General features: G+C 47.8%; 1 protein-coding gene across 4 annotated transcripts; it reads left to right on the forward strand.

The window, feature by feature from the left end:
- Nucleotides 1-910: 910 nt before the first annotated feature.
- PSMD4 (proteasome 26S subunit ubiquitin receptor, non-ATPase 4) lies at nucleotides 911-9,969 on the forward strand. Of its 4 annotated transcripts, none has more exons than XM_067727737.1 (10): nucleotides 911-1,056; nucleotides 5,548-5,688; nucleotides 6,701-6,815; nucleotides 7,205-7,291; nucleotides 7,535-7,603; nucleotides 7,773-7,988; nucleotides 8,375-8,492; nucleotides 8,647-8,778; nucleotides 8,863-8,930; nucleotides 9,665-9,969. In XM_067727737.1, exons 1-10 carry the CDS (start codon nucleotides 1,031-1,033, stop codon nucleotides 9,833-9,835), a joined length of 1,143 nt encoding a protein of 380 aa, XP_067583838.1. In that variant the 5' UTR covers nucleotides 911-1,030; the 3' UTR covers nucleotides 9,836-9,969. The 4 variants fall into 4 exon arrangements, with proteins under 4 accessions (XP_067583838.1, XP_067583839.1, XP_067583840.1 ...); XM_067727738.1 differs by having other exon boundaries at nucleotides 8,375-8,483; XM_067727739.1 differs by having other exon boundaries at nucleotides 998-1,056; nucleotides 5,511-5,688.
- Nucleotides 9,970-11,912: the final 1,943 nt, after the last annotated feature.

An 11,912-nucleotide genomic window follows, 5' to 3' on the forward strand; every position in this document is an offset into this window, starting at 1 on the left:
AGAGATTTAACTCCTACCAGCTGTGATGGTTACCAATAACTTTTGAACATATCCGTTAAAACTTTACCAACATTTAGGTAATATCTACAACACACTTGCCATCTCCATCTACTATCTACCATCTCTGTAGTCATGCCTTGGTCCCCCGCTCCTTTCCCCGCTTCCTTCAAGATAGAGACCTGGAATTTTCGGTTTTACTTTGGTGTGTGTGTGTGTGTGTGTGTGTGTGTGTGTAGGGGAAGGTAGGCCAAGGCATTTATTTGTTTATTTTAGTTTTGGCCGCGCGGTGGCATGTGGGATCTTACTTCCCTGACCAGGGATGGAACCTGTGCCCGCTGCAGTGGAAGCGCAGAGTCCTAACCACTGCAGGAAATTCCCAGCCAAGGCATTTTTAAATGTAATTCTTGATTAAGAAACCAAAACGGTTGACTAGGTTGTCTCCCATTCTTTGGGAGATTAGTTAAAATTACTGATTCGTCAAACTTTTTCTGCATTCCTACCATGTGCCAGGCTATGTAGTGGACTCAGGGATAGCAGAGATTGCCACCTTTCCTGCCTTAATGCAGTGGGAAAGATAGATACACAAGCAAGTGCAATTCAGGGGCATAAGGGCTTAGTAGTTTGATGAACAAAGTGCCATGGGGAACAGAGTGAGCTGGAAAGTCACTAGTCATCCCACCACTTTTTAAAAATGCTGGAACAGACATAGCCACAGAACTTTCAAAGGTTCCTCCACAGCTTCTCTTAGATCCTGTCGGCAGGGAACCCCACCAGAAAACCTGAACGGCAGGGCAGGTGGAGGTGGGACCCTCTTTTTCACGTTATCTCGCCTCTCCCCCAACACCCACCCGCCCGAAACGTCCCTTTTATTTTGGCGGCGCCTACAACTCCCAGAACGCAACGCGGAGGATGGAGGCGGAACCAGCTGGCGGAGCTGAGATCAGTGATTGGTGATGAGCGCTGGGCCAATTGGAGGAGTTGTTGTTAGGTGGTCCAGGAGAACCGGTCGGGGAGGCAGGAAGGCGGCAAGATGGTGTTGGAAAGCACTATGGTCTGGTGAGGAGCTACCTCGGGCCCCCGTGGGGAGAGGGACTGGGTCGGCGGCACGTGTAGCTCGGAGGCCGGGCGGACCTCGGGTGGGTGAGCGCGCCTGATGGGCGAGATGAGGCCTTGGGCCGGGAGGGAAGGAGCCCCATCGACTCCCTGAGTCATCCCGGGGCCCCGGAGGTAGTTCCCGGAGGACAGGCCCGGGGTACTCCCCTTAACCCTCAATCCGCGGACAGTCATTGATCGGCCCTGCTGCCTTTCTCTATTCCAGCTTCGTCTTCTCTAGCCCAGCTCAGGCCTGTCTTTAGCCAGAGTCCTTCTCGGACTCATCGTGATAGTCTTCTGCCCTTCTCTCTTCTTAGAATGATGGATGTTAGAAAGAGAGATGATAAATCCCTTCCCCGCCCCATTCAGTCTCTAACTCCATTGCCTTTCCCTGTATCATCTTCAGAGGTACTCTTTATAGCTTGCTTTCTAAGTGTCAGACATTTAATTTACTTTATCTGCCTTAAACCTCGCAGTACTTCAAGGTGAACATCCCTCCCTTTTGCAGATGAGGATACCAAGTCTCGGCAATTTTAAATGACTTATACAAAGTCACACAGCTAATTAAGTGGTGAAGCCAAGGTTTAAACCCAGGATTATCTGACGCAGAGGCTCTTATCCAGTGAGCTAGCTCTCTTCATCAGTCTCAGACATGGCTGAGTAGCTATTGGGAGTCAGATTTGCAAGTCTGATTTGCAAAAGTCAGACTTTTGCAAGGTTTCAAGAGTTTCTTCTAAGTGTGAGCATAGAATAAAAACAGAATAGTACACAAACACACACAAATCTCCAATTGCATGGAACAGACACCTAGGAGTTTTCTTTTTGCCGGGAGGATAGCGTTGCCAGATAACATGTTGGATGCCCAGTTAAATTTGAATTTCACATAAACAATAGTTTTTAATATCAAAAAGTGGCTATAAGTGTGTCACAAATATTGTGTGGGGCATACTTATACTAAAAAGTTATTGTTCATCTGAAATTCAAATTTAACTGGGAGTCCTATATTTTCGTTTGCTAAATATGGCAGCCTGTGGGAGAGAGCATATTAAGAGTAGAAAGAGGACAGGATTTGGAATCCAAAAACCTGTGTTTTTAGTACTTACCAGCTGCATGTTCTTGAGAATGTAGTAAATCTCTCACTTTATCTATAAAATGGGACTATAATAGTAACATCTACTTGTAGCACAAGTAGGCAAAATGTAGGTCGTGGTGGTCTGTAAACTGTACAGCACTGTACATCTGTTAGTTGCCATGGTACTTGAGTCCTCAAGAAAGAATTTAAGAAGGGCCTTGAAGGGACTTAGACAAATGTTAAGGAGAGGCCATTACGAGTAGCGAGAAGGGCATAAAGAAAGCTGCTGAAGTGTAAATTATCAAGGCATGTTTAGGAAGTAGGAAATAGACTAGTATGACTTTATTATTAGGTTGTTGGTTTAAGGTAGTTCCTTTTTTTAGAGAAAGGTAGATACAACCAGGTAGAAGACCACAAATGTCAGGCTGAGGAGGTTGAGTTCCGTCCTGTATCCTTCAGTACAGGACTACTGAAAAAGTTCTGAGGTTGGTCGAGGCAGAGCTGTATACAAAATGGAATTTAAGAATATTGATCTGGCTTGACGTATAGGAGGAAAGATTAGGTCCAGAGAGACGTATTGGTGGCATATTGTACTAGCCCGGCCTTAGAATAACGGTGAGAGCCACTCCTTTTCTCATGCTTTGCTGTGCATCAGAATTCACTGGAGGAGCTTATTAAAAAATTGTGTATATTTGACTCTACTTTCAATCTTCTGAATCAGACACCCAGCCAGGGAAGTTTAGGCATCTGTATTCTTTTTTTTAAATGAAGGCTTTATGGAATAGCTGAATAATATCATAAGCCCTTTTTGATATGATTTTTTTTTTTTTTTTTTTGCGGTACATGGGCCTCTCACTGTTGTGGCCTCTCCCGTTGCGGAGCACAGGCTCCGGACGCGCAGGCTCAGCGGCCATGGCTCATGGGCCCAGCCGCTCCATGGCATGTGGGAACTTCCCAGACCGGGGCACGAACCCATGTCCCCTGCATCAGCAGGTGGACTCTGAACCACTGCGCCACCAGGGAAACCCTGATATGAATTTTTGTTGGGAAAAATAACACACCATTGCACAAAAGTAGTCACAGGAAATACATATATTATTCCATTCATATAAAGTTCAACATTGGGAAAATTAAACAGTACACTTTTTGGAGATGCATACATAGTTGTGAAGGCATCTGTGTTTTTAACAGTGCCAGCACCACCATCACCCTCCAAGTGGTTCTGATGCACGCATGACAGTGTGAGAACTACCGCCATGTTCTGCACTGTGAGTTCTCCCTCCCTCTCAGGCCCCGCTTCCTCTGACACCTTCCTTCCACCCTCATCCATCCGCTGGTCTTGCCCACAGTCTTTATTTTATTTTATTTATTTATTTTTGTTTGTGTTGGGTCTTCGTTTCTGTGCAAGGGCTTTCTCCAGTTGCGGCGAGCGGGCCTCTCACTGTCGCGGCCTCTCCCGTTGCGGAGCACAGGTTCCAGACGCGCAGGCTCAGTAGTTGTGGCTCACGGGCTTAGTTGCTCCGCGGCATGTGGAATCTTCCCAGACCAGGGCTCGAACCCATGTCCCCTGCATTGGCAGGCAGATTCTTAACCACTGCACCACCAGGGAAGCCCCCCACAGTCTTTATACTTAGCTATTCCATCTGGATGATCCTCAAAGCTTCCATTGTTTTTATATTTGGACTCACCTGCTGTATTTGAAGCTAGAAAGGCAGTTACTTCCCTGCTGGGAAAGTAATTGGAAACGGTGTATCGGGGAAAAAAGAATGTAATGCATGGTCAGTAGAGTCTGCCCTTGACCTCCTTTATATAGATTGAATTTCCACTATAAGGACTAATCTGTGTTTCATGCTTACTGTTAGGCACTGTGCTAAGTGCTTTCCATGCATTTAATCCTCATAGCAACCCTGTGAGTGTAGGTATAATAAAACCCATTTTACGGACGAGGTAACTGGATCTTAGAGAAATTAAGTAGCTTCCTCAGGATCACAGAACTAGTAAGTAGCAGAGTGGAGATTTGAGCCTGTGCCTGAACACTACCCTTCCCTCCCTTTCTACTTGTCTTCCAGCAGCTTCTTAATTACCTCTCTTCGTCACTTTTATTTTATTTTATTTTATTATTATTATTTTTTTTTGCGGTACGCAGGCCTCTCACTGTTGTGGCCTCTCCCGCTGCGGAGCACAGGCTCCGGACGCGCAGGCTCAGTGGCCATGGCTCACGGGCCCAGCCGCTCTGCAGCACGAACCCGTGTCCCCTGCATTGGCAGGCGGACTCTCAACCAGTGCGCCACCAGGGAAGCCCTCTTCGTCACTTTTGATTTGTATTTATTCCCAGGCGAAGGATAGTAAAGAAAAAAAATTGCCCCCAAGCCCATATTTTGCTTGCCAATAGAAATGAGGTGTCACATCGAGGACACTGCTTCCTTTTGGAGTTCTAAGGGACCTCAGTTCATCAAGAATTGATTCTCTGCTGGGATATATAACTGCTTCACTTACCTGCCTTCTTTTGGTCTCCAGGAAGCTGGCCCTTGTATTTCATGTTATTTGGATTCTTCGCGATTGTGAAAAATTGCAGGGAGAGTGTAGGCGAGAACCCCAAATCTATGAAATCTCATTTTTTTTTTTTTTTTTTTTTTTTGCGGTACGCGGACCTCTTACTGTTGTGGCCTCTCCCGTTGCGGAGCACAGGCTCCGGACATGCAGGCTCAGCGGCCATGGCTCACGGGCCCAGGCGCTCCGCGGCATGTGGGATCTTCCCGGACCGGGGCACGAACCCGTGTCCCCTGCATCGGCAGGTGGACTCTCAACCACTGCGCCACCAGGGAAGCCCTGAAACTTCATTTTTGCAGTTCAGTCCAGCTGCCAAAGCTGTTAAACATTTAACCAGATAATTACATTGTGCCTTCCTGCACTCAGTGCTGCCAAGTGTGTATTATTTTACAAGTATTTTACAAATATTTTTAAGTTGCCCTCTTTTTGCCTACCTTTGGAATACTCCTATTTTAGTAGCAGACAACATGTTCCTCCATAACCATGATTAATAACACTTAATGCACCTTATAAGAAGGTGGTTGTGGTACATTAGTAGCTCGCAGCCTTGGGTACTTACATTATCACTTGTGGAGACTTAAAAAGTTTTTCCTCCTTTGGTTATTTTGAGGCAGTAAGTCTAGAAGAAGGCTTGGTCATCTGCATAAAGAGAAAAGAAAAAGAAAAAAGGTTGCAGGTGATTCTCTGTTCCGCAAAGACTGAGAGCCGCTGCCATACACGACAGTGCCCCTCACAGGAGAGTTGTTGAAGGAGGTGGGGGTCCCTGGAACTGGAGAGGATGTCTCAGATCCTGCAGTGTGTCTTCTCTCTCCTCCTTCACCCTAATCTGACAGCGTGGACAACAGCGAGTATATGCGGAACGGGGACTTCCTACCCACCCGGCTACAGGCCCAGCAGGATGCCGTCAACATAGTCTGTCACTCCAAGACCCGTAGCAACCCTGAGAACAACGTGGGCCTCATCACACTGGCCAAGTACGTGGGGCAGAGCAGGAGGGGTTTGGGGGAGGCGGGGGTGTTTTCTGTATGTGACCCACTGTGGTGCCCAGGTAGCTACCCTTTTGCAGATTCCATGAGGCTTCCATGAGAACTTCCTAGACTGCCTTCTTCACTGTTCAGTATAAATATAAACAGCAACTTGTTTTTAATATTAACCTGAATTTAATACAGTTATGAAGCTAAATCTCCCGGGGTAAAATTTCACAGTGTATTTTTTCTTTTTTCTGGATGCACTGCGCGGCATGTGGGATCTTAGTTCCCTGACCAGGGATTAAGCCCCTGCCCCTTCTAGTGGAAGTGCGGAGTCTTAACCACTGGACCGCCAAGGAAGTTCCCACAGTGTATCTTAAAGGCAGTAAGAAGCGGTTTTGGGTCAGAGCCCCAGGGCGTATATCACACAGCCTATTACCCCAAAAGTGATTTGTTTTAGGAACTGATAATCCTCAAACGAGTGACCACCCATCCCGATATACATGTTATTAGCTAGAAAATGGGTCTAGAAATGGAGAGGGTAGGAGAGATAAGAAGGCGCATCCAGATATTGTAGAGGATTCCCAGGGCTCCGAGAGCAAGATGACATGAGAGAGGCTGGGGGAAATATTGGGAGGAAGAGGGCAAGTTTCTCACAAAATCAACCACTTCTTATTTTCTGTGTTTCATGTCTAAACACTAGATGTTTTTCCCTAGTTTTATTGAGATGTAATTGACATGAAGTTTAAGGTGTACAAGATAACGATTTGATAAATGTGTATATTGCAAAATGATCACCACAGTAAGTTTAATTAATACCCATGTCTCACATAGTTAACAAATTTTTTTCCTTGTGATGAGAACTTATAAGATCCACTCTCTAAACACTAGATATTTGATTAAGAAAAATAGAGATTACAGTTATTATCAAGATCCCTAAAGAAAAGATTAGTCAAACACAGTTTGGAGGCACTTGTCCTGACCTGAAATCACAGAAGGTGCTTTCCCCACATCCCAGTGACTGTGAAGTGCTGACCACACTCACCCCTGACACCGGCCGCATCCTGTCTAAGCTCCACACTGTCCAACCCAAAGGCAAGATCACCTTCTGCACTGGCATCCGCGTGGCCCATGTGAGTCCTGTTGGATCCCTTTGGTGGTTCCTCCTTGCTCTGGGCTTCTGCCTCCACTCTTGTTCATTTTTCCCCTGGACTCTTGAGCTAGAACCAGCGCAAGGAAGGAGAGGTGACCTAGAGAAAGGAGTAGAAAGGATATGATGGGATGAATCCCAGGATCAGTGAAGATCATGAAGGGAAACATCCCTAGAATTGAGAATTAACCCCTCTTCCTTATCCACGGAGAGGCACAGCAAGAAGGGAAGGGTGTAGGAGGGGGTTTAGACCTGGTGTGAGCATGATGGTAGGCTCGAGGTACACAGAAGCCATAGAAAAAGAGCAGAGTGACAGGAAAGAGCTGGGTGATTCCTCTGGCTGACTCCAGGAACTTCCTCTTCCTTTTCAAGCTGGCCCTGAAGCACCGACAGGGCAAGAATCACAAGATGCGAATCATTGCCTTTGTGGGAAGCCCCGTGGAGGACAATGAGAAGGATGTGAGTCCAAGTGATAACTGGGGAATTTGGGCACCACATGTTTGGGAATGGGGTCTATTGGCCCCTAGGAGAGCCAGAGAGGCATTGGGTTCATCACTTTGGGGAAAGGAGGATGTGCAGAATTCAGTGTTTCTGTTGGGGGACCTTGGAGAGGTCTACCAATTCCTGTATGCTTTTGTGAGGTGTGTCATCTCCCATCGTGGTGTGGAATAGATTTCCTTATTTCTCTCCCCTTCTTCGCAGCTGGTGAAACTGGCTAAACGCCTCAAGAAGGAGAAAGTAAATGTTGACATTATCAATTTTGGGGAAGAGGTGAGTAAGGACCATTCGGGAGGCATTGACTGCTGTGGTTGTAAACAGAGAACAGTCCTTACCCAGAGGAGTGTCTGCATGTGGGAGAGTAGCTACAGACAGGAGCTGACATGGCAGAGAATGGGGGGCAGGGCGAGAAGGAGAGCCTCCTATGTTCTTCCCTCCCCAGGAGGTGAACACAGAAAAGCTGACCGCCTTTGTAAACACGCTGAATGGCAAAGATGGAACCGGTTCTCATCTGGTGACAGTGCCTCCTGGGCCCAGCTTGGCTGATGCCCTCATCAGTTCTCCAATTCTGGCTGGGGAAGGCGGTGCCATGCTGGGTCTTGGTGCCAGTGACTTTGAATTTGGAGTGGATCCCAGTGCTGATCCTGAGCTGGCCTTGGTGAGCAAACGTTGACCTCAGGGAACCTTCCTTGTCCTCCTCTACTGGTCCACACGGCACATAGCTTCTCTAGGGCTAGACAGTCCTAATACCCTTGCTCGTTTTCCCAGAGCCCCTCTTGGTCCCTCTTCCCCACAGTTCTGTCTGATCTCTAGGGATACCAATGTCAGACTCTCTCTTGTTCACTTCTCCCCGTTAAACCCCAGGTTTCTCCCAAGTCCGTCCTTTTTTGCTATATCACCTGTTATCTCTCCAGCCCCTTCCCCATGTATATAAACCAGAAGCTCCCCCTTTACGGTTTGTTCCCACCCCTCAGCTGCGTTCCCCAGCTGCCTTCCCTGGTGCCCAGGGCTGGAGAATGTCTGATTTCCCTTGCCCTTGGCCAGGCCCTTCGTGTTTCTATGGAAGAGCAGCGGCAGCGGCAGGAGGAGGAGGCGCGGCGGGCAGCTGCCGCCTCTGCCGCTGAGGCCGGAATTGCTACGACTGGGACTGAAGGTGAAAGAGGTGGAATCTGAAGTCCCGGGACTGCGGGGTGCTCAGTGGAGGCCTGGTGTAGATGGGGGTGGGGGGTCTGGCAGTGTGGGAACGCGTGGGCTTGGGGGTGGGTCTTTGTGGAATATGGCATGGTTCCACCCCGCCGCTCTCTCCCTTTTCCCAGACTCGGACGATGCCCTGCTGAAGATGACCATCAGCCAGCAGGAGTTTGGCCGCACGGGGCTCCCCGACCTAAGTAGTATGACCGAGGAAGAGCAGATTGCATATGCCATGCAGATGTCCCTCCAGGGCGCAGGTGAGCCAGAACCTGGGTGGTTGTGCTGAGGCGGAGACATTGGGTGAGGACATGAAACTGAACGGACTGACCTCTTTTCCTCAGAATTTGGCCAGGCAGAATCAGCTGACATTGATGCCAGTTCAGCCATGGACACATCTGAGCCTGCCAAGGTAAGGGCCAGCAATAACTCCCTGCCCCATCAGGCTTAAAATCCCCTTGTGTTCAGATCCTCAGCCCACTAGGCCTGGGACTGTTCCTCTCTTGGGGTTTCATAGATGAGCTCTTGCAGGAGCAGAAGGAAAGAAACACATGGATGTACATTCCTTGTATGTCAACCTTGCTAAGGCAAGAATGCTAGTGGCCAGAGTTGGAGAGGTGTCCTGGTATTTTGTAATTTTCCTTCCTTGCTGGTGGGAGCAGTCTGGACAATTCTCAGTGCTATCATCTTCCCAGGAGGGTGAAGAAAGGGTCCAGGAAAAAAGGGGGAGAGTGGGTGTCTGACAGCAGGAAACCTAAAGGTGATGGCATCTGTTTTTATCCTTTGAGCTCAGAAAGCAGAGTTCTCAGGCTTCTCCTCTAATCGGTCAGTAATAAATGTTTGGGGGAATTCTTTGGTGGTCCAGTGGTTAGGACTTGGCACATTCAGTGCCGGGGGCCTGGGTTTGATCCCTGGTCGGGGAACTAAGGTCTCGCAAACCGCGCCAGTGGGGCCGAAAAACTAAACGAAAATAAATGTTTGAGTTCATACTGTGTATAGGTGCTGGGTATCTTCCCAAATCCTCCTTCCTGTCCTTGGCCAGAGGTGCCCTCCACCCCCAGTCAGGTGCGCTCCCATCCTCCTACACTTGCTTGCTCCCCGGCCAGCCTATCCCCGCTGCCCCGAGCTGACACAGCCCTTTTTCAGGAGGAGGATGATTATGATGTGATGCAGGACCCCGAGTTCCTTCAGAGTGTCCTGGAGAACCTTCCAGGTGTGGATCCCAACAATGAGGCCATTCGAAATGCCATGGGCTCCCTGGCTTCCCAGGCCACCAAGGATGGCAAGAAGGACAAGAAGGAGGAGGACAAGAAGTGAGACTGGAGGGAAAAGGGAGCTGAGCCTGTGCAGGGGGCCGAGTAGGGTGGGGTGGGATATAGAGTTAGATGCGTTGTCTGTGACCACTGCAACCTAAATAAAGCTTGGCAACTTTTTTTCTTTTTTGCTTCAAACAGCGGTAGCTTTGAGTGTGACCATTCCCCTTCCACCCATCTCCACCCCTGACAATCCTTCCTTAGGAAAAGCTTTGCTGAGAGCCACCTGTGCTAGGCACTGGGGCCACAGAGGGGAACAGAAAACAGTACTGGCCTCTGGCCTTTTTTGCTGTATCACCTGTTATCTCTCCAGCTCCTTCCCCATGTGTATAAACCGGAAGGGCCAGCCTGTAAATGAGCAGTACCTGCGTCTAATAAGTGTCCAAAGAGAGGCCTGAACAGGCACTGTGGAAATGCTGAGGAGAGAGCGCCAAACCCTTGCAGCCTCTGGGAAGGCTCCTGGAGGCAATGTTTGAGCCCTCATCAGCCGGCGAGCAAGAGATAGGGATGCTTCCAGTCCGCAGGAACAGCGTGTGCTGATGGCGCGGAGGCACTTTGTCACTCAAAGACCGGTTGGGTGAGTGACAGGAGATGGAGGTGGAAAAGTCGGCAACAGTCAGAACACCAAAGGTCAGGGATCTTTGAGGCCGGACTTTCGCAAGGTGGGGTCTGTGAAGGAGAAACATGATGTGTCTCCTTGGAGCACCAAATTTAGAGGAAGGTTTTTTTGTGGGGCATGGACTAGAATGCACAATTCACATAATCTCCCCCTTTGTTTATTATATTTGAAGAGGTAAATAATATTTTACACATAAAATACTTAACCTATATATAAATTGTGACGTGTAAGAAAACTGACATATCTGAAACCACTCAATGTAAGAGCTGGAATATTCCTAACACCTTGTCACATACCTATGCCTTTTTTTTTTTTAAACATCTTTATTGGAGTATAATTGCTTTACAATAGTGTGTTAGTTTCTGCTTTATAACAGAGTGAATCAGTTATACATATACATGTGTCCCCATATCTCTTCCCTCACCTATGCCTTCTTGAACCCACCTCTTTACAGCCTCCTCAGACATAACTTATCTTGAATTTCACATTTATTATTTTTTCCCCTTCACAGTTTTCTCACATACATAAAGATTTCTGACGAGAATGTTTAGTTTTGTATGTATTTGAGCTTTATAAAAAATAGTTTTAGGGAATTCTCTGGTGGTCCAGTGGTTAGGACTTGGCGCTTCCACAGCTGGGGCCCCAGGTTCAATCCCTCATCGGGGAACTGAGATCCCACAAGCTGAGTGGCATGGCCAAAAAAAATTAAAAAATAGTTTTATACTGTGAGACTTCCAGGACTCACTTTTTTTTTTTCTTTCTTTCTTGTGGTACGCAGGCCTCTCACTGTTGTGGCCTCTCCCGTTGTGGAGCACAGGCTCCGGACGCGCAGGCTCAGCGGCCATGGCTCACGGGCCCAGCCGCTCCGCGGCATGTGGGATCTTCCCGGACCGGGGCACAAACCTGTGTCCCCTGCATCAGCAGGTGGACTCTCAACCACTGCGCCACTAGGGAAGCCCCCAGGACTCACTTTTTAAACAAATGTTTTGTTTCTGAGGTTCATCAGAGTTGCTGCACATAGCTGCTGCTTGTTCATATTTCATGGTTGTATATAATATCATGTGAATAGTCTACAGTCTCTCCATTTTCCTGTGGATGGATCTGGCATTGCTTCCAGTTATTTTTCTGTTACCAACAGGATCACAATGGAATTTTTCGTACACCTCTCTGGATGCACCTGTACAGGAGTTTCTTTGGGATACTTTACAGGATAATGCTGAATTGTTTTTCAAAGTGGTTGTATGAATTTGCACTCCTTCCTGCAGTGTAAGAGTTCCTATTGACCACATCCTTTTCAGCCCTAGGGATCATTAAAAGTTCTTAATTTCGTCCAAACTGGTGAGGATAAAATGATAACTCATGGTCTCTTTTTTTTTTTTTTTTTTTTATATTTGGCTGTGTTGGGTCTTTGTTGCTGCACGCGGGCTTTCTTTAGTTGCGGTGAGTGGTGGCTACTCTTCGT

This window comes from Pseudorca crassidens, chromosome 2, assembly GCF_039906515.1.
Source record: "Pseudorca crassidens isolate mPseCra1 chromosome 2, mPseCra1.hap1, whole genome shotgun sequence".
Taxonomy (NCBI): domain Eukaryota; kingdom Metazoa; phylum Chordata; class Mammalia; order Artiodactyla; family Delphinidae; genus Pseudorca; species Pseudorca crassidens.